This window comes from Plasmodium berghei, assembly GCF_900002375.2.
Source record: "Plasmodium berghei ANKA genome assembly, chromosome: 12".
NCBI lineage: Eukaryota > Apicomplexa > Aconoidasida > Haemosporida > Plasmodiidae > Plasmodium > Plasmodium berghei.
In genome coordinates, this window is record NC_036170.2 from 543,947 (window position 1) to 567,483 (window position 23,537).

Consider the following 23,537-nt stretch of genomic DNA (forward strand, 5'->3'; position numbering starts at 1 on the left):
TTTTCACATTTAATTAATAAATTTTCGAATTAACAATTTTTCACTTTTTACTTAATTTTCCAAAAAAAAATATTTTTATTAAAAACTTTTTTTTTTTTAAACACCATGGCTCATGTAATAACACGCATAAATGCTCGTGAAATATTGGGTAAGTTTCTTTTCCTATTATTTCAATATTTATTAATATTTATGAATGTATATAATACACCTATTTAAATATTTGTATATGTTATGTTCATATATTTAACCTACCAACAGCTAGCTAGCTAGCGAATTCATGATAATTAATCCGAAAAATTATGAACATATTTTTTATTAATAAAATGAATATATATTTTTTGCCATTTTTTTTATATTCCTTCTTTAGATTCCCGAGGAAATCCTACCGTTGAAGTTGATCTTGAAACCACCCTTGGAATTTTCAGAGCAGCAGTACCATCAGGAGCTTCAACTGGTATATATGAAGCCCTTGAATTAAGAGATAATGATAAAAGTAGATATTTAGGAAAGGGTGTGCAACAAGCTATAAAAAATATTAACGAAATCATAGCTCCAAAATTAATTGGATTAGATTGTAGAGAACAAAAAAAAATCGACAATATGATGGTTCAAGAATTAGATGGAAGTAAGACTGAATGGGGATGGTCAAAGAGTAAATTAGGAGCAAATGCAATATTAGCTATTTCAATGGCTATATGTAGAGCAGGTGCGGCAGCAAATAAAACATCCTTATATAAATATTTAGCCCAATTAGCTGGTAAAAATACAGAAAAAATGATTTTACCAGTTCCATGCTTAAATGTTATTAATGGAGGTTCACATGCAGGAAATAAATTATCTTTTCAAGAATTTATGATCGTTCCAGTTGGAGCACCAAGCTTTAAAGAAGCAATGAGATATGGAGCTGAAGTATATCATACTTTAAAATCTGAAATTAAAAAAAAATATGGTATTGATGCTACAAATGTTGGTGATGAAGGTGGATTTGCTCCAAACATATTAAATGCTCATGAAGCTCTTGATTTATTAGTAGCATCTATTAAAAAGGCAGGATATGAAAATAAGGTAAAGATTGCTATGGATGTAGCTGCTTCAGAATTTTATAATATCGAAACTAAAACATATGACCTTGATTTTAAAACACCAAATAATGACAAATCATTAGTTAAAACCGGACAAGAATTAGTTGACTTATATATTGAATTAGTTAAGAAATATCCAATTATTTCAATTGAAGATCCTTTTGATCAAGATGATTGGGAAAATTATGCAAAATTAACAGAAGCTATTGGAAAAGATGTACAAATTGTTGGTGATGATTTATTAGTTACTAATCCAACTAGAATTGAAAAAGCTTTAGAAAAAAAAGCTTGCAATGCTTTGTTATTAAAAGTTAACCAAATCGGTTCAATTACTGAAGCCATTGAAGCTTGTTTATTATCTCAAAAAAATAACTGGGGTGTTATGGTTTCACATCGATCTGGAGAAACTGAAGATGTATTTATAGCTGATTTAGTAGTTGCATTAAGAACTGGACAAATTAAAACAGGAGCACCATGCAGAAGTGAAAGAAATGCAAAATATAATCAATTGTTTAGAATTGAAGAATCATTAGGTGCTAATGGATCATTTGCTGGTGATAAATTCAGATTACAATTAAATTAAAGAAACATAGCTAGATTTAATCACTTAATATTTTAAAATCTTTGAGCATATACTAATTACGATAAAATAAATTATTTTACATGTATATAGGTATTTAATTTTATTGATATACTTAAAGGGTGTATATATTTTATGTTTGCTTTTTCTTATGAATTCGAATACACACAAACAAAAAAATATGCATATATAATTATTTTAATACTACTTATATATCGTCCTTTATTTTTAATACGATTTAATATAATTGTTAAAATTTATGCTCAAACTAAAAACTGTTTAATTAAAGAAATTGATATATGATGATCATAAAAAATTATGGTTTAGTCTGAATTTATATATATCCTTAACAAGATGCAAAATCTATTGATTTAAAAAAAAAAAAAAATTCTCATTTATTTAAACTATAGTTGAAAAAATAAACATAAAAATTCAACTATATTAATATATGAAAATTATTGTTAGTGTTCTATAACATAAGAGATAAAATAAATTTGTGAAATTCAGGGGAAGAATATTCTCAAAATAATAGACACACATTATTAAATGAATATTTTTATTATAGTTATAATCTTAGAAAGATAAAATAAAATCTCAATATGTGAGAAAAAAAAAAAAAAACATATACACACACACAAAATATTTGTATTAAATAGATGTTAAAAATAGTATTCATATTGTAAATATGATTTTTTGAAATAAATTTTATATGGAAAAATAGGGAAATATATTAAAGCTCTATTATATTGTATTTATCCGTTTTGAATTTTTTTTTAATAGTTTAGTAGGAATATCAAAACCTATGGATGTGTACTATACCAACGTTATGTTTGTAAAATATAGATAAATCGCCCATTTTTACAATTTTCAACAAAATATGAAATTTACTAATTTTGTGAAATGATCGTATATATATATATATATATATATATATATATTTTCATTTTATTTATTTTCCCTCCTTTTTCACTTTGTGTTCAACTAATATTTTATTCATTAAATTGTTTAATACATAATTCCATGGATATATAAAACAAACATAAATTAATATAAATTTTTAAGATAGAAAAAGGACAATTATATATTTTAATGTAATAATTTTCATAATTTTTTCGTAATTTTTTCTAGTATTTATTCTATAAAATGTTGTTAAATTCAATTTGGTTTTTATTTTTTGCATTATAAAAAAATAAGTGAAACATAAACTTTTTGTTTTTATTTTACTGTTTATTTTGTTTTTTTTAAATTAAAAATATAATTTTTTTGGTGGAATTTCCAGATATATGTTTTAGTGCTATTACACCAATTTTGTTAATTATTTTTGTTAATTATTTGTTAATTATTTTTTTAGCTTTTTCATATTTCTTTTTTCCGTCTTTCCCATTTTATTTATTAAATTTTTTTTTCATTCAGATCATGAGTTATATGGAGAAATAATTAAAAGTTAAAAATATTAACCAAGAGCTGAGTGAGCAATATATTTACCATTAAAAAAAATATAAAATAAATACATATCGAATGCATTTCTACAATTAAAAACCCGTTGTATATAAGACAAATGTATGTAAAAATCCATTTTGTCTTGTTTGTCTTTTAACTAAACATTTAGATTACACGCATTAATGCAATTCTTTAAATTGTGTTATCAATTGACCTGTTCGATCTCTATCCTCCTATATATACATGAGTTGTTACACTATTTTTTCAAAAATATATCATGCACAGCAATATTTTTTTAATAGTTTAAGCATGCACATGGCATTTTTCTCTTTTTTGATCTTAATATATATATATATATATATGTTAAATATCCTATACCTGGGTATATATGCATGCACACAAATATCGTATATACATATATGTTTTTTTTTTTACCTTTTCGATCCTATTTATAATTCATTTTTTTATAACTTTCAGAATAATCACTATTTTTACTATTACACTTTTGTAATTCCCCAAAAATATATTCAATAATCCACATATATATAAACATGCGCATATACATACAACAGTGACCTTGTTAATATTTTTCTTTCTATTTCATTTTTATTTATTACTTTATATGTTTTATCTATGAAAAATAACCAAATTAAAATAATAAGATCCTTTAATAAAATAAAACTGTAACCATAGTAACATACAATATTATATTAACAAAAAACAAAAGTAAAAAGTGTGGCACCCTATGCATATATTTTCAAATATTTCCAAGAGCAATCAAATGAATGCAAGGCAATATAAAGGGACCATAAACTCAAGAAATAAGCAGGTAGCCAATAATTCCATAAAATTCGATTTAAATAAAAAAAAAACTAGCCCCTCAAATGCAAGTTTTATACAAAATAATTTAAAAGTGAATATGCAAAAACAAAGTAACAATATGAGAAATAGTATAGGAAACAACATAAATCAGTTAGAATTAAAATGGAATAAATATTTAGATAACGTGTTAAAACTAAATGAATATGTAAAACTTCCAAATAGTGTAAATAATGAACATGATAAAAAAAAATGGAAAAAAGCACACACTCTAAGAAATAAAATGAAAGAATATGATCTTATGACAAGAAAAAAATTATTTAATAATAATATTATTAATAATAAAGCCAAGTTAAATAGAGAAAGATATATTGTGTTAAATCGAATCCCTAGATATAGAGAAGCATTCCCATCTGTCTTGGATACTTCAAATAAAATAAAAGAAGATATTATACGCACTTATCTTAAATCCCATGCATGCTATTTAGTTTCTGAAATGAAAAAAAATAATGATAATAATAATATGAGCTTTAGCAATATCATACAAATGAATAATAACACAACAGGTATCAATCCCTCTAATATTACTGCTAAATCTATGAAAAATATGCAAAAAAAAAATAATAGCACAAATGGAAAAGGTAATAATTCTTTAAATTATTTATATAACAAGACAATAAATTATTCAAACGGAGAAAAAAATAAAAAAAATGATCTTTCATATAATTTGTGGGAAAAAGCAATGATGAAAAATTTAAAAAAAGAAAATATGATGAAAAAAGAAAATGGCAATAAATCTTTGAAAAAAATTGATCAAAAAAAAAACAAAAAACAAATATATAATTATCGAAATAATGCTAACAATAATTATAACGAAAATGATCTTAAAAATTATAATATTCAAATAAATGGTGTCTATTCCAATTTAAATAATAATAATAAAAAAAAAAATATGCCTAATATAACTCCCAAAAATATACATATAGAAACAGATTTATATAACATTGGAAAAAATCAAAATTTATTTGATTATGGACAAAATGTTATTGTTCATGATGAAAAAAGAGAGGATGCTTATGAAATTTATCCCAATACTCAAATGAATTATATTTCAAAAGAGCAAAATAATTCCCTTCAAAATTTTAATATGCATTATTCAACTGCTGATTATTCCAAAGATGATTTGCCAATTCGAGAAAATTTTAAAACAGATCATATGCGTGATGTTTCAAATACGCAATATCAATATTCAAATAAAGGCAATTCTAACGAATATATAAGTGAATACTCAAATAATCGAATGGGGAAAAATTATGAAAATTATAATAAAAAAAAAACTAGCTGTGGTTATAAAAAAGATCGATTTTCTTTATTTGGAAGGATTAAACATAATAAAGATATAGAAGTAAAACTACTTTTAAACAAAGCCTGATTTTAGGGATAAATTGTATACATATTACAGGATATAAATTAGCAAATTTTAAGACAATGAGTGAAAATTATTGAAAAAAAAAAAAATATATATATATATATAGCTAAAAATATGAAAAAAATAAAATGTTACACACATGTATATATAGAATAAAAACGAAGTTTCAGAGAAACTAATAATATGTATTACAGTTATAAAACATTGTTTTTAACAATATTGCAGTTATAGACCATAAAATTGGTAAAAATGCATAATGTGTAGAAGAAATATAAATATATGATTACATATATTTCGAGAAAAAGAAGGGAATAATGAAAATAAGTGTGTATTTTACATGCACATGTCAGCGTGAAAAATTTTGTTATTCTTCATTTACCTGAATTGTTAATAAAATTTTGGTAACATTTATTAATTTTGTGTTTACTATTATAAACAATTTATTAAACTTTGGAATGTTTTTTATTAGTTTTTTTTTGTATTTTTTTTTTCGTTAACAATGAAATATTGTTTTTGATAAATTCACAATGGTTTATCTTGTGTATTCATAAAAAAATCAGATATGATACGCATGTTAAATGAAACAATTTTTGCTAATAATGCATAACTATTGACGTCCTTTGCCCATATTTGTTTCTCTTGAAATTTAATTATGCAATTTTTGCTATTCACTTTTTTTGTGATATTTCATTGGAGCAATTGAATAATATTATTTGTATTATTTTTTTTCTGTAATATTTGGTGATTATTGGCCACCACAGCAGCAGAATTTAAAAATTTTTAAAATTAAAATGAATATGTATTTTACTAATTTTTGAAAAAGGGAAAAAAATAATTTAATTCCAAGAAAAAAAGAGAATAAAACTAAGCCATATTTTGAAAATTTTAAAATTATTAATTTTTTAATTTCATTAATCTTTACATCTTTATCGTTCAATGGCAAACTTTTATTATCTCCATCAATAGGTGGATTTATATAACTATCTATAAATCCGTTATAAAAGCTACTTAGTGTATCAAATATTAAATTATCATTATTAAATAAATCTGAATTATTTATAATATATTTTTCTACAAATTTTAATTTATATCTTTCCTCTTCAAAACTTCTAATGTTAAACGATTGAAAAAGTAATTCGTTACGAATTTTATTGTTTGTATTATAAGCATTTTCATTTATTTTAGAATCCAAATTATTTTCCTTTATATTATTTGTTTCATTATCTAATTTATTATTTTCTTTATTTATCGATTCGTTATTTGGTGTATCATTTAATGTGTTGTCCAATTTGACATTCTTTTTTTTGTCATTAATTTTTGCAAAAACAACAAAATTTGGTGATCGATAATAAGCTAGTAAACTGATTGATATTAAAAATATTAAATAGAAAATGTTTTTTTTACATTTTTTTTTCTTAACCCTTTTATACATATGATCTACATTGCTCCAGATATTTAATTTATTTTTTATTTCCATTGAAAAAAAAAATAATAATAATAATACAAATAGTGATGAAATAGCAATATATATATTAACAAAAATTTAGACTATACAGAAAACGATAGGAGAAAAAACAAATTTAATATATTTTTTAATTTAAAATATTTTGATTTCGTATAAAATACTAGTTTTAATTTTAAATTGTTTTTCTTATAAAATGTTAAAATAGTATTAAAAATAGAAAAGACAGCTTTTATATCTTATATGGATCTGTATTTATAAGCACATTTTAGCTATACTTTTTTTTAATATCATTATTCATATTATTTTATTTTTTACGTGTCTATTTTAAAATTATTATAAAAATCAAAAAATTGTTGAATATACAAACATAATTATATTTATACATGCATTTATTTATTTTAGAAAAATTATCATTCAATTCCATTTAATAATATCATTTTTATAAAATCGCTGGAAATGTGTGTATTACCTTTTTTTTCTTTTATTTTTGTAAATTCTTTGAAATATAAAAATATATTTTGAAAAAGATAATAAGAAATATAAAGTAAGTATATTAATATATGAGATTTCATAAAATGATCTACTATTTGTTTACATTCTTATATTTATATTTTTCACCAACTAATTTTAAATTTTATAAAAACCTATATGATATTGCTTATTTAAGAATCAGATAAATGTGGGGATTTATGAAAAGGGAAAGCATATATGATTATATGCATTCCTCTCTTTTCTTTAAAATTGTTAGAAAATTAAACGACTATTCATTTTATTCATATAATACAAAATTTATGAAGCAGATTTATGTGTTATACAAAATGGATTGAACTTTATATCTGCACATTGTAGAATATTTTTTATTATGTCAAGTTTTATTTTTCTATATGTATATAAAACATATAGTATATGTATAAGGGATATACATTTTCGAGAATAATTTTTATATTCCTTGATAGTTCGCTTTTGATCAATTATTATCATACATATTGATAAAGAATATTTATTTGTAAACCTTTCCTATTTATTCGTATATAATTGGCTACTTATATAATGGCAAACTGGGAATAATATTTCCCGACAAAAATAAACCATATCATATATATAATTTTTCGTATAAAACACTAAATATCCCATTTAAAAAAAATATATTATAGGTTTTTAATTATGCATTAATAATACTTATATAATACACATTGTATTAATTTTTTTTTTTTTTTTTTTTTTTAAATATACAGAATATATTATTTGTTTGGTTATTTTATTTATTTATATACAAATTTTTGTAATTTTTTTGTTTTATTTTTTTCATATATTTTTTTATTTCAAATTGTGATTTTGACACAGAAAAATTGATAATATCAAAAATACTACATAAGAAATAGTAAGCAAATAGCCAAAACGTTGAAAAAATATATATGTAGTAATCCACACTCAAGATAAAACTATGAGTAATGATGGTAAAAACGAAACTTTAAATAAACACAAAGAATATGGAATAGTAAATAAAGTAGATAATAATACAAAAGTTATTTATTCATATCAAAATGTAAAATCACACAATTTTATAAAAACTGAAAATTCACACAAAGGTGGTTGCCCCTATGCAAAAATGACAAAGTCATATGATTTGCCAACAAATAAAGAAGAGGAAACAAAATATAACTTACCAAATAATACACAAAATGATAAAATAAAACTCGAAGAAATATTTGCACTTGGAACATTAATGCAAATATCAAATAATATATTTATAAATACTAATCATAGTATAACAAAAGAAGATATAAATATAAAAAATTGTAAAATAGTAATATATGAATCAAATAATTCTTTACCAGATTTAAATAAAAGAGATGACGAATTTATTAATATGCTATTTTATTTTCAAAATAAGAATTATCTATTTTTTCTTATATATTGTTTAAATAAAAAAAATGTAGTTTATTTAAAATTTTTTAATCCTTTATTAATTGAAAAGGAAAATATAGAATCGATAAATTTATTTTTTATAAATAATTGTTTTCCTCATATTGTCTTAGGTTTGAATAATGGGAAAATGTGTTTATATAATCATGAAGGTGTTATATGTATGCAAAATAAATTTATTGATTGTAAAATAAAAAAAATATTTTTAGAACATAATCATAATTATATTTTATTTCTTCATGAAAATAATACAATTATAAATTCAAATTCAAATTTAATTAAACATGCCTTAGAAACAAATAATAAAATATTACCCATTGATTATATATTTACAGTTAATAAAAATATACAAATAAATCATATAATACTTAGGTATAATAATACTTTAGATTCTATAAATAGAGATTTATATTCAGCATTTGGAAAAAATGATCTTTTTAAATATATAAATAATTGCACATCAGAAAACGTAGACGAATTTGAAAAAAATGCAAATAATTTAAATTTGAATGGACCTAGAAATGCAAGTTATATTATAGCGTCAAAAAATATGACTTGGGCAATTTTAAATATAATTAAACCAAATGCTAAATTCGATTTTTTGATAAAAAGAGAATCTTATGGGACTTCAGAAAAACTAAGTTCTAAAATTAACAACTTTATAAAAAATATATTTGTAAAAGATAGTGAATCCTTATTAAATACATCTTCTAATAAAATTCATATAAATAATACTAATCAAAATATATCAATGAATAATATAAGTAACAATAATCATTCTATATACACATTTAATACAAATATGATATACACATTTAACGATCCTAAAAGACAAATCATTGATATTTGTATATGTCCATGGAATAGTTACTTAGTTTTAGCAATTGACAATTTAGGTAGAATGTGTTTATATAATATTTCAAGATTAAATATTTTGTACATGTGGAAAAGTTATAGATCGGCTTTTATGAGTTTTATACTAAAAAAGAATAATAACCAATTATCTAGAAATATACAAAATGATAATTCCACAAAAATTATTAACAGTAATATTTTTTATGTTACTTCAACTGATAAGAGTTACAAAAAAGGAATATTTTTTTATATTAAACCACGAAATTTAATTGAAATATGGGATATAAATACATTATATAAAATATATGAAATAAGAACTTTTGATGACCCAATCTTATTTAAATTTTTTTTCAAAGATCATGATACCCCTAATGATGTATATTTTTTTAATACAAATACTCACGTATTTGTGATCAATTCGAAATTTGAAGTTCTTCACATAAAATGGGTTTAAAGGACTAAGGGTTTTTCTGTTCCGCTCGGTTGTTATGTTGTGCAAACCGATTATTTTCATTATGTTCATTATTTTGCTCCGCGTAAAGAATATATCAAATCATTTTGCCTGATGACTTATCCACTCACCTTAACAATTTGTTATTTTCAGCATGTACACATTTTATTTTTTTTATTGCTTGTTCATAATTTTTTGGGGCACGTGCACACATAATGTAAACATGTGTATGTACACTTCAATGTAAATTGTTTAACATGAATAATGTAAAAATTAAAAATTAAATTCCAAATAAATTTGTTAAAGTTATATGTATTATTGGAAAAATTCGTTTATGTTGTAATTGGAAGAGCACAAAATATGTGCATTGTTTTCTTATTAAAACGGAAAGAAAAAAAAAGAAAATATAAATAATTAAATGAAATAAAATAAAATAAGTTACGCGTGTAATTGTCCTATTTGTACTTCAAAATTAAGTCAGGACATTTCGCTAGTGCAAAGAAAATTATATAACTCTATGCCTACACGAAGAAATACACATAATACATAAAAAAAATGGAGAATATGTTTTTTTTCCCCTCGTAAATTCTTACCATAATAATTTAAAATATAAATATGTCAAATCACCAAACTTTCATTTTAAACATTTTATTTATACATATATTATGTCTAATAATATGGTGTATGTTCTTTTACCGCTTGTTTTTTGTAATTTTGGATTATGAAATATCGAAAGCCATAAAGCAAAGTGTGTGGGTGGGGGAGGGAAAAGGTATGTCAATCCTTATTTCATTTAAATTAATTTGATTAAAATTAGTAAACGTGTTCCAAATCTAACTTCTTTATTTTTGAAATGTTCAATTTTCCTCTGCCAATGGAATGGCTATTGTTTCATTAGTGGGTATTTCTGATTTTGAGTATTTAGAAATATGTTTATCTTTTTTATACAATTTTTTCTTATTGAAATCGTTAAAATTTGAATGCGGGTGATGTCTGTAATCTTGTTTATATTGAGTTGGATAATATTGTTGCGAATGATAATTTGAATATTTATTTATTTGCACAGGATTTTTTTGATTATTAAAATTATAATTATTATTGTATATTCGACTATTACCTAAATTATGAGATAAGTTCCCTATATGCGAATTCATGAGGCTATTACCGTCTATATCTTTTTGAGAAGCTTTTAACAACGATTTTAAAGAATCCAAAACATTATTAACTTTCGCATTTTGTATATTTTCAGTTATATAATGTCCCATATTTATATCTCCTTTATTAGCATAAGATGGTGATCTACCAATGTCATTATATGTGTTATCATTTTCTAATTTTAACAAAGAATTTATAATTGGTGTAATATTTATATTTCCTTGTGTTGTGCTTTTGTTTTTGTATGAATTATAATTTATGTTAGAATCATGATTCAAATAATATTCAGAATTATAATTATTTCTAGATCCTAAATTGGGATTATCATTTATATTTGTATGTTTATTATGTGTTCCTAAACTAGAATTCCCCCAATGGCTTTCAATATTAACTCCATTATTTATGCCAATATTATTTGTTATTTTTTTATTCATCATCATATAATCCATATTTTTATTAACTTCATTTATGTTATTATCATAGAATTTTTTTTTAAGATTTCCATTTTCCATAGAATATTGTTTACTATTATTTCGATAATTATATTGTTCATTATTTATAGGAAAACTATAATGCTCATTTCCTACTCCAATGGTGGATCGTCTAATCATTTCTTGCTCTATATATTCATGTGGAAACTTGTTTGAATTTAAATTTTTTAAAATATCCATTATATTTTTACCTCCATCTTTTATATATAAATTGTTGTCTTGTGTTTGTCCAATAATATTACTTCCATTTTTAAAACTGTTACTATTTTTCCAATTATTTTCATATAAATTTAAAGAATTATGTTTTTCAATATCTTCCATATTTTTATTACGTTCTTTAATTAGTGATATCTGTTTCATAACAAGTTCTGCAACTGTATTACTCAATTGTTTTGATTCTACATTATTATTATTAGACATATTTTCAGTTGTATATATATAATTTAGGCTGTTATTATTAGTATTACTATATGTTGGATTTTCTGAAACTCTACTATATATTTCGCTACCTTCATGATTTGCTATTACCCCAGAATTATTATTACTAATATTGTTATTGCTTCCAGTGTTGTTGTATCGAACCCCGATATCTGTTCCGGTTTTAGTTTTGTTATTTAGATACTTGATTAAATCTCCATTATCATTTCCATCAGTATTACTATTTTTAAACCATTTTGCAAAGTTGCTTTTTGCTAAATTTTCTTCATCATTATCTTTAAATATTGTATAACTGTTATTTCGATGTGTTCCTTGAATATCACTATTTATATGTATTTCCTTACCTATTTTTAATCTATTATTTACAAAATTATTATTATTATTATTATTATTATTATTATTATTATCATTTATTATATCTGTATGTAATTTATTATAATTCCTTCCCTTTGAGTCATATTCTTTTTCATTTTTTTTTGAATATTTTTTAATATCGCCAAGTGTAAATATTTCTTGATTACCTTTTTTTCCATATATTAAAGGATTATCCCAATATTTATCCGGATCGTTTTTATCAAAATTTTCATAAGTTGGTGAATAATGTGATTGGTTTTGGTAGTTTTCATTTTCTTTATTTTGATAGTTTCCATTTCGTTCATACTTATTTCCATAATACATATTCCCATTATATCCTAATCCGTTATTTCTTTCTTTTTCAGTTAAATGAATTTTCCCATCCGCATCTATGTATATATTATTTATTGGCAAATTATAACAATTATCATCAATATATTTAAAAGGTTTTGAATTGGGATTGTTTATACTATTCAAAGAAATATTTGAATGCTTATTTGGTCCATCAAATTTGTCATAATAATATCCATTTTTTGTCCTAGCATTATTATTATATGAATAATTGAGATTCACATTTTGAGACGATATGTAATTGTTGTTATTTCCTGCTTCGTAATTTACATAATGGCTATTATTAGAATTAGAGATGTTGTAATTAATAGGTCCTAAATTTATTTCCGCTTTATTATTTGAAGAATTAAATGAAAAAGAATTGTCATGTATATTTGAAAGGTTGTATCCATCTCTAACATATTTATTAGAATTTCCTCGAATATATTTATTTTCTTTTATAAAAAAACTACGATTTAATATATCATTGGTGTCATGTTCTTTATCTGGTTTATAATTTAAAAACCGTAACAACAATAATTCATATAAATTATATTTTAAACATTTTTGTTTAGTACTTTTCATATTATAAATACGTTCGTCAATATATTCATCAATATTTTTATCACATATATCACCACTTTGTTCATTTTCAAAATTTTGTTCTGTTTCATCATTTTCATCTTCTTCATTATCTATCTTAATATTATTTGCATTCAATCCATTATTAGAATAATAATAATGATAGAGAGGTGTGTAAGCATTATTGTCATTATCATAAATCGTATCTGTACTTATGCATGTAATCCTATTGTATTTATAAACATGTTTATATGTTAGTTTGTATAAGTTATTATAATTTTTATATATTATATTTCCATTTTTATCAATTATATTATCACAACATGCATTTAAGGGAGAATCAATTCCTCTGTTATTTATGATACTAAAATTTTTTAATTCCTCTTTTTCCATTTAAATTAAATTTTATCTAATATTAAGATGTGATTAAAATTGAAAAATATTTTTTTTATCGTAAATAAAAATATTTCATTCGTTCCAAAACTTCATATATCCATAAATATATACTGGATTTCTACAATATCTGAATTAAATATGCAATTATATATACACGTATACATGTATATATATAACCTTATATATATGTATGTGCATATATTTAACTTAATAAATCATCAAAAAAAATAAAATATTACATTATATAAATAAAGAAAACTAATAAAATGGGAAAAATCGCACCTATACATATGTGAAGTTGACACTACACTAATTTGGGGGCATTATATATTTCATAAATTGTGAATTACACACATTCTTTTCTAAATATTATTTATAAAGATCTTATTTCGTTGTGAAATTTATTTGTATATACAAAAAAAAATATACGCATATACATATATGTATATATATGGAAATAGAAAAAATATATCTAAAATAATTCGATGCTATTCCATTTATGTACCCACAATATATAAGACTGACAATAATATACACATGTATATATGCAGCATATATAATTATTTATTTTATCTATGCTCTTATTATATATTAATTTTAATATTAACATACATGTTAGCTTTTTAAAATTTTCGAAATTAAAGAGAAAAAAATAGTAAGGTTTTGAAGAAAATTTAAAATTATATATAAAGTCATTCCACTTATTCAAATTATTAAACATATATACTTACATGTTTACCCACTTTTTTATTCTTTTTATTATTATTATTGTGGAGTATATTTATTATATGCCTTATAATTTTTTTCTCCCAAAATATAATACAATATAACAAATAAATAAATAAAAAAAAAAGGAAACTATTATGGAAATCAGGTACAATAGTTACCAAATAAAATAAAAATAAAATATATGAACAAGTATATGAATTAATGTGTATATATTATCTAGATTATATATTTTTTGCGTTATATATGTGTATATTGTATATATTTATCACGTGCGCGGGCTTATATGTAGCAATAAAAATATTTTATATATCATAAAAAAAACACAAATAAATGAAAGGGGATGAAAAATTTTTTTATTGGCAAAAAAAATTATAATTTAAATATTTTTATCGCGTCCAACTTGTTTGGAATAATATATAATAAATATAAATATTAATATGAATTATATATTTGTACATGTATTACAATGTAATATATATATATATTATACATACATGTATATACCATTATATTGCTACGTGATTAAAGAGGGGAAAAATAAACTATAAATATTTTTTAAAATATATACATATATATTATTTATTTAAAATATAACAATATATGAAAAAAACACATATTTAAATAATATATGTAGAAACATCTTACTATGTTTTGTATTAATTGCTTAATTTATTTTGCAGAAATTTTAATAAAAAATGAGAGCATTTTAATGCTTTAAGCTTTTTATTTATTTATTTTTTTCAAAATTATAAAACAATGTTCAATGTAATTTTATATTATACTCCTTTCACATTTACCCAAATCTCTCAATTTGCTCGCACAAGTACAGTCTGTTGCTGGTGATTTGGATGTACTGAATATGTATGTATATGTTTGTGTTGTATTTGCGTATGTATATGTTTGTGTTGTATTTGCGTATGTATATGTTTGTGTTGTGTATTTATGTGAATATGGGCAGGATGCATATCTATACAAGGGTGTGCAACAATATTAAGGAATAACTTCCTTTCCCATACAAATAAAGTAATAATAAACAATCTTTAAAATAAGCGTAGGTTTAATAATAATATATATATGATATACGATATATGTGTAAATGTTAATGGAAAGATATAATATTACAAATGCTACTTAATCCGTTTTAAACAATATTTTGTTCTTTTTTTGTGTGTGTGTAATTGGCATATATATGTACATATATTCATGTAATACACAAAAATAAAATATTTAATATATTCAAATAAATTGATAAAGATCACACATATATATATTTCCCCCTATATTTTATTATGATATAAAAAAAAAAATTGTTTGTACTATTGATTATTTCGAATGTACATATAATTTTAGTATATTTGAATAATGAATATATATAATAATATATGTAGATAAATTATAATTGTAAGCTTGTGTTATTTTTCAATGAAAATGAATAAAATAAAAAACTATATTGTAAATAATACTATGTACTCATTATTTGGTCAAATAATATATGCTTTCCTTTTTTTTGGGATGTTTTACATAAATCATAATTAAAATAATAATATGTATGCCAAATTAAAACATTTAATTCACTATTTAAACTTTTTTATAAAATATTTTTTGAAATATTTGTATTGCAAGCAAATAAATGAAATGTAAAAGAAAAAAGAGAATATAAAACGTAAAACAATTTAAAAATTATATATTTCTTTTAAAATATTTTAAGTGGTAAAACATAAATGTAGATTTTGTAATAATTAAAAGGAAATAAAAAATATATTCATACATATACATATATATAAATATGTACACACATCAAGTCTATTTTTTATGACTGAAAATGATCTAACGATAAAAATGGAAATATATTGACATTTTTTATATCCAAATATGTTTATATATCACCTTGTTTTATAATATTTTTTTTATAACAAATAGGGTGTAAATACAGTCATAAAATATATCAAATATTTAGAACTTTAGAAAAAAAAATAGACCTAATAGTGTACATTTTTTTTTATATTTATTTATCAATATAAATAATAAATGCTTATTTTATTGTTTTTTTTAAAAAAAAAAATATTTATCACAAAATAAGCATGGATTTATTATTTTTGTTTTTTATTCCTTGTTAGTATCCATAAAACACTTTTTTTAATATACTCATTTATTCATATATGTGTTAAATGCTACTATCATATTTTACTTATAAAGATATAATCACAATTTTCTATTTAGTGTAAAATGTAATAACTGTATAAAATTGTAGATAAATAAATATTAGCTATTTTTTATACAAACAATTAAATCATATTTATAAAAGTTTAAACATTGTTTGAATTTAAAAAAATAGTATGAGAGTATTATAAAGGTTTATTGTTTTATTTTATATTCTCAAATATAAGTCTTAAAAAATTAAATATATACTTTTTTTTTTTTTTTATTATCATACTAATATACATAAATAATAATATCTTACCATCAATTTCCGAAAAGCTTTTATATATATCACATATATGTAGAACGTATTAAACAGTTGAAATAACTATTTTATGAAAAAAACATTTATTCATACCCCCCTCCTATTTCGTATTTCCTTCTTTTAATTTTTGGTAATAATATAATAAGATTGTATAAACAACGAAATGAGCAAATTTTCAAAATATATTTATTTTTTTAAAATAAAATAGAATAAAATAAAATAAATGGATTTATTACACTATTTTTCACTACCATAATAAAAATGTGTTTTTTCCATTTCATTAAATTTTGCTCGATTGAATTTTAATTTGTTAATTTCGTTCATTTTTATTTTAAACATATATTGGTGAACTTGCCACTATGAAATAAATTATATTTTAAAGGAAAATCCAAAACAATTATTTTTCAAAAAGTTAAGAGTATATCAAAAAGGGGAAAAAAGGAAAACAAAAGGAAAAACAGGCAAACATGAACAAACGAAATAAATATAAAATTATAAAAATACCAAAGCGTAAATGATAATTTGGTAAATTTAATGTTTTGTATTTTTTCTTTCAATTTTGTACTATGTATATATAACAATTTTTCATTTTTCATTTTTTAATATCTTTGGATAAAATTAAAAGATTTTAATAAAAATTAAATTTGTAAAATGATAAAAAAAAAAAAAATCAACATTATGACTGGCTAATACTTAAAAAAAATGTGGTATGTCCCTTTTTATGTAATCTTCTTTTCATTTTAATTAATTAATTAATTATATATTATGTCCATATGCATATCTTCTCATTTTTTCACTTTTAACAAATTAGAAAGAAATATAAATAATTAAGAGAAACAAGAAAAAAGGGGGAAATCACATAATGTACTGAAGAAAAAAATAGTAAATAAAAACAGCTATTTTCATATTCAAACGAAAAAAAAAAAAAAAAAAAATTTTTTTTTTTTATCATGTTCTGAAATGGAGAAAGAGAATGAATTGAGCATAGAAAAAACTAACGAGTTACGAAAAAAATTAGGATTAAAGGAGTTAGAAATAGAGAAAAATGAAAAAAGTGATGATAACAAAAAAAGTGTAAGGGGTAGAAAGAAAAAAGAAAATAGAAATAATGAAAGAGAAGATAAAGCAAAGGAAAATGACGAAAATACCCAAGTAAAAACATTAAGCGAAGAATTTAAAGATGATATTGATGATGTTCAAAATTGGGTGAATAAAACAAGAAATGCTATGAATAAAAAATTAGAACAAGAAAGTATAAAATACAGTGATGAAGAAGATGATAAAGATCAAGATGGTATGTCAAAAAAAAAAGGAAAAAAACAAACAAAAAATAGTAAAAAAAATTTGAGTAATTTAAAAGTACAACATAAAAATGAAGATATTCAAAATGGTATGGTTTTAACATTGAAAGATAAAAATGTTTTAAGTAATGAAGATGACTGTTTAATAAATGAAGAATTAAAAAAACAAAATGTCAAAAACTTAATAACAAAAAATGATGATAACTATTGGAACCAAAATTATTATAATCCGCTATCATATTATGAAAATGATTTAAAAAATAAAAATGAACAAAAAGATAATAATACATCTATAAATATGATTCCAAAATATGATGATAAAGACCATTCCTTCGATATACAGATAAATTATAATGACAACGAAAAAGAATATGAACAAAAAAGTAACACAAAAAATAGTATTAATAAAATAAAAATAAAAAATACAGAAGATTTAAGGAAAAGAAATTTCAATAGTACTGATGATAAAATTACAAAAAGTAGTAATGTTATCCAAATGAAAAAAAGAAAAATTAAAAACATAAATAAAAGAAAATCAGATGATGTGTGGAGCTTCTTATATAAAGATCCAACAAATGATGAAAAAGAATCAGAAAAAAATAATGGAGATAAAATAAAAAAAGAGAAAAATACTGTAACAACAAATAATGAGAACGTAAATACAAACAGTAATATTCTACAAGATGTTATGGAAAAAATCAAAGAAGAAAATATGAACATGGAGTTTAACTATTTTGATGATACATTACTTAGTCAAAATGAAGAAGAAAAAGAATTGTATGAACTATTAGAAAAAGGCAATGATTTAAAAAAAAAAAAAAAAGAAAGAATTAATTATCAAAATGAACTATTAAAACGTATTGTAATAAATGATGATGATAAAAAAATTGATGATGATAAAAATAATAATACTATAAAATTAACGGATGCTTCTGAATTTTGTAAAAGTATATACTTACCATTAGATACGCATGAAAATATTAAAAAATCAGCATTGAAAAAAAATGATAAAATAAATGGTATAGAAATTGCAGTATCCGATCGCACAAATAATTCAAACCGACTTTCAAAACTAAATCATAATGATAAAGATGAAAATGATAAAGATTCAATAAAAAATGATGAACATGATGAAAAAAAAAAAAAAAAAAATGAAAATATATATGATGATGAAATAGATCTTTCAGAAAATGGGGTATCTGAAATTTTTAATGAAATTAAATTAGATGAAGGCTTATTTGGGGCATTAGAATATTTGAAAACTAGAGGAGAATTAAACATAGAAGATAAGATTTATAGAAATCCTGAAAATAAACCTTTGCATATGCCCACAGATAAAAATGAAATAAAAATTGATTATAAAAATGATACAGGAAAAGTTATGACACCCAAAGAAAGTTTTCGATATATTTCGTGGATTTTTCACGGAAAAAAACAAGGTAAAAATAAATTAGAAAAAAAAATTAAAAGAATGGAAATTGAACGTAGATTTAAAGAAAATCCAATGGAATCTCTTCCAACTTTAAATGTTCTTAAAAAAGTTCAAGAAGTTCAAAAAAAAGTTTATTTTACCCTATCCAACAATGGATGATATATTTTGGTTTTATTTATGGTTAGACAATTTAAACGAAATCTTTATATATTCCCAAATGTTAAAAGTAATAAAATGAAAATTATCACAACTTTACTCCACTTTTTATTTAGCATAATATTTTTTTATGATTTATATATTTATAAAGCAGCAAATAGGAAATGTTATTTCCGTTGTTTTATTGTGATTTTATTTGTTTTCATTTTTTCCCACTTAATTTTTTTCTCTCAACTTTTTCGTATTCCATTTTTAACTCATTTTTTAAGTATAAAAAATAACAACGTTTAAAGTTTCAATAAAACACAAAAAGTTATGTTTTGCATTTAAGCCGGAGAATGTGCATACCTATCGAGCACGTGCTCATAAGCATGCACACATTATGCATACACATATACATAATTGTGATACAAAAAAAAGACAAAATGATGATTTATTCCTCGGTATAATTCGGAGTTATTATATCATATATTTTTTTTCCATTTAATTAATCCCTTTCTATGTTTTTTTCCTTTTTTCTTGAATGTACTTATTAAGCTTCTCGTTAAATTTTTTGCATATCGTGATTTGTTCAAATAAATGAATTAATAGTGGTTTCCCCATAATTAATACGCTATTATACTCTTCCTGAAAAAAAAATAACAACATGGGTGTATTAAGATTGCAGCGTGATAGTTTTTTTCAATGTAATAGCTTCGTTTGGCATACTTATTTTTTTTTATTTTTTTTTTTTCAAGCTCGTATGGCCTACTTGCTTCGCCTGGATTTCGTCCTTTATCTTTGAAAGATTTTCGAGAATTTTATTTCTTTTATTTTGCTCCGGAATGTAGGAAGTGTAAAACAAGTTGAGTAAATAATTAATTTTCACGTGATAGTCTTTTACGATGTCGAGGATATGCTGCTCGTAATCAATCGTTCCAATGAGAAGCGATTGATTGCTTTGACACTTTTTTGTGTTAAGGACAAAAAGCTGTCTACCTGTTAGTCATATAAAAAAAAAAAAAAAATGGTGAGTTGTTATAGCTAGCTAAAATGGTAAAAAAATATCCAACGATACACATTAATGTGTGCAATAAAAAATAGATAAAGTAATTGACTTTTTTCGTAGAGAACATTTATAACATGCCTATGGCAAAGAGATCCGAATAATTTTTTGAAGTATAATGTCTGCTTGTTATCAAATCGTCCATAAAAATAGAAAATTGCTTATCTAAATTTTCCTTATTTTGTAATAATTTTTTGGTAGCATCTTTGTCTTCATTTTGTAAGTTACATAGATTGTTTTTTTTTTTTTCAAGGTTAAATAATAATTCTTTTTTTTCATGAATATCATCAGATAAATTTGTATCATTAATTTTTTCATTTAGATCATCATAAAATTGATCAATAGTAAATTTTTTTTCTTTAACCATACGAATACAATAATTATTAAATTTATTGATTAATAAGTTTAATGAATTATGATTATTTGCTATTAATTTTTCATTGGTTAATATACCAAAGCCTTCAGGGTTTTCTTCATTAAAATAATAATTATTTTTGAATATAATATTTTTTTTGTCAGAGGATTTTGTTGATAAATATTCTGACAATATACATTTTTCTAATGTTCCTTTAATATCTTGATTAACATTTTCAAGATTATACATTAAATTTTCAAAAGAATGTTGGTTAGTTTGGTGAATATTTAAAAAGTTTTTATTTGCCATAATGTCTTTTTCGTTTTTATCATAAAAAAATAAATGGCTGTATTTATTATTAAATAAAAAATACCAAAATGTTCCCTCATTTAATATATTATTTTCAATATAATAATCATATAATTTTTTTAATTTTTTATTTTCTGATAATATTAATTTACTAATTTCTTTATTTATTTCAACATTTTTACTATTTTTTTGTTCTTCAGATATATATATAGGTTCTTTTAATATGTTTTTGTCATTGCTTGAAAGCATATATTTATGTTCATATATATCATTTTTATGAATTTTATAAAATTCTTTTTCATCTAATATATCATTTTCTATACACATTCTGTATAAATTTTTTAAACGCTCGTCAGATTCAAATATTTTATTTAATACAACGTGGCATTCTTTCATCATTTCATTTTCATAGTCCTCTTCACTTTCTTCATCTTCTTCATTTTCTATTTCCAAATTATTTTCATTTTTTCTATCTCTTTTATTTCTCTTTAATCCACGATTATATTCCTCATTATACTCATCATAATTACCCTCAATAATTATACAGTTTTTGTTTTTTTCATTATCATTAATATTTGTATCCGTTGCAATATATTCATCAATGATAATAGGCATATTATAATCGTTTTGTTTATAAACATCTGCATTTTCTTTGTTATATGCATTTGTTTCATCTTCAATATTTATAGGTTGGTTATTTCCTTCTATTGTCTTTGATTCTTCATATACATTATATTTATTTTTTATTAAATTTAAATTAAAATCTATATATATATGATTTTTTAAATTATCTTTATTTAAATAATTAATTGCTTCTGTTACAGTATTATAATTACGTTCGTTTATAAATTCGAAAATATATGACTCTGAATTATTATAATCATGAAAACAAAAATTATTTTTCTTACTTGTTAAGGCAAATGTTAATCGTATTTTATTTTTTTTTTTGGATTTTTCTGTTTTTTTCCAACTAAATATACAAACTTTCAAATCAATATCTTCGATTAAAAAAAGAGAATTACTCAATTCCTTTTCATTTTTTGTTTTATCAGATATGTAGATAAGAAACTTGTTTGTGATAAATATATTCCCCTTTCCATTATTGTATATTACTTCCCCTGATTCAATAATCCTTTCTTCTTCCATTGATCAAAAATATATTCTAAAACTTGGGGCTTAACTATGTCATATTTATATACATATGATATAAACAAATTCACTATTCTTTATTTTGTTTAAGTTCAAAATAGCTCAAGTTGTATTCCTTTGATAATAAATTTATTATTTTTTTCTCTCTATATATATAGGTTTGTTTCAAGCTTCATTAAAACATTTCTTAATATGATACTTCTTTTGGTTTTTTTTATTTTTAACAACTGCATCTTCAAATGTATATGCATGAAAATTTTATATAATTATATAAATACATATAAAAAGGAAAAAAAATTTATACTTTTTTTACCTTTTGTTTAATTACTATTTTATAAAAAATAAATTTTAATATTTTTTTTTTATCATACATATAGTAAATATATACACATATATATGCAAGTATATTCTCTCTGTTCACGTGGTTTAATATTTTTTCAAAAAAAAATATAGCAACAATAAGAAAATGTAATGTAGTAGCTAATAAATTGAAAAACATAATAATATCACCATTTAATTCATACATGCATTATGTTATCAATATAATGTCGCTACATATTGTGATTATTTTCCTGTTTGAAAAAAATTAAAAATGGTCTCTTTAAAGGAGAAAACATGCCAAATATTTTTTTTATTTTTTATTTTAGCTTGTTAAACTTAAATTAGCTTTAAATTAGATTTAAATTAGTCTAAATTTCTTTTAAAAAACATAACAAATTAAACAAAAAATAAATACAAAATATAGTGAGGAAAAAAACAAGTCAAAAAATAAAAAAATGATATATTTCATCAAAATAAAAACGG

At 21.6% G+C, this 23,537-nt stretch overlaps 7 protein-coding genes across 7 annotated transcripts; 4 read left to right on the forward strand and 3 right to left on the reverse strand.

The window, feature by feature from the left end:
• Positions 1 to 105: 105 nt before the first annotated feature.
• Positions 106 to 1,665, forward strand: PBANKA_1214300 (enolase, putative; the record flags this gene model as incomplete). The annotated part of the gene is made up of 2 exons (XM_034566201.1): positions 106 to 148; positions 368 to 1,665. 2 exons carry the CDS (start codon positions 106 to 108, stop codon positions 1,663 to 1,665), a joined length of 1,341 nt encoding a protein of 446 aa, XP_034422821.1.
• A 2,182-nt stretch (positions 1,666 to 3,847) lies between these two features.
• On the forward strand, positions 3,848 to 5,353 carry PBANKA_1214400 (conserved Plasmodium protein, unknown function; the record flags this gene model as incomplete). Its single annotated transcript, XM_034566202.1, has 1 exon — positions 3,848 to 5,353. One exon carries the CDS (start codon positions 3,848 to 3,850, stop codon positions 5,351 to 5,353), a length of 1,506 nt encoding a protein of 501 aa, XP_034422822.1.
• A 742-nt stretch (positions 5,354 to 6,095) lies between these two features.
• PBANKA_1214500 (conserved Plasmodium protein, unknown function) lies at positions 6,096 to 6,827 on the reverse strand (the record flags this gene model as incomplete). Its single annotated transcript, XM_034566203.1, has 1 exon — positions 6,096 to 6,827. One exon carries the CDS (start codon positions 6,825 to 6,827, stop codon positions 6,096 to 6,098), a length of 732 nt encoding a protein of 243 aa, XP_034422823.1.
• Positions 6,828 to 8,259: 1,432 nt separating this feature from the next.
• On the forward strand, positions 8,260 to 10,050 carry PBANKA_1214600 (Rab3 GTPase-activating protein non-catalytic subunit, putative; the record flags this gene model as incomplete). Its single annotated transcript, XM_034566204.1, has 1 exon — positions 8,260 to 10,050. The coding sequence occupies one exon, from the start codon at positions 8,260 to 8,262 to the stop codon at positions 10,048 to 10,050; it is 1,791 nt and encodes a 596-aa protein (XP_034422824.1).
• Positions 10,051 to 10,904: 854 nt separating this feature from the next.
• PBANKA_1214700 (conserved Plasmodium protein, unknown function) lies at positions 10,905 to 13,790 on the reverse strand (the record flags this gene model as incomplete). Its single annotated transcript, XM_034566205.1, has 1 exon — positions 10,905 to 13,790. The coding sequence occupies one exon, from the start codon at positions 13,788 to 13,790 to the stop codon at positions 10,905 to 10,907; it is 2,886 nt and encodes a 961-aa protein (XP_034422825.1).
• Positions 13,791 to 17,946: 4,156 nt separating this feature from the next.
• On the forward strand, positions 17,947 to 19,878 carry PBANKA_1214800 (U4/U6.U5 tri-snRNP-associated protein 1, putative; the record flags this gene model as incomplete). Its single annotated transcript, XM_034566206.1, has 1 exon — positions 17,947 to 19,878. One exon carries the CDS (start codon positions 17,947 to 17,949, stop codon positions 19,876 to 19,878), a length of 1,932 nt encoding a protein of 643 aa, XP_034422826.1.
• A 495-nt stretch (positions 19,879 to 20,373) lies between these two features.
• Positions 20,374 to 22,730, reverse strand: PBANKA_1214900 (conserved Plasmodium protein, unknown function; the record flags this gene model as incomplete). Its single annotated transcript, XM_034566207.1, has 3 exons — positions 20,374 to 20,502; positions 20,627 to 20,853; positions 21,002 to 22,730. 3 exons carry the CDS (start codon positions 22,728 to 22,730, stop codon positions 20,374 to 20,376), a joined length of 2,085 nt encoding a protein of 694 aa, XP_034422827.1.
• Positions 22,731 to 23,537: the final 807 nt, after the last annotated feature.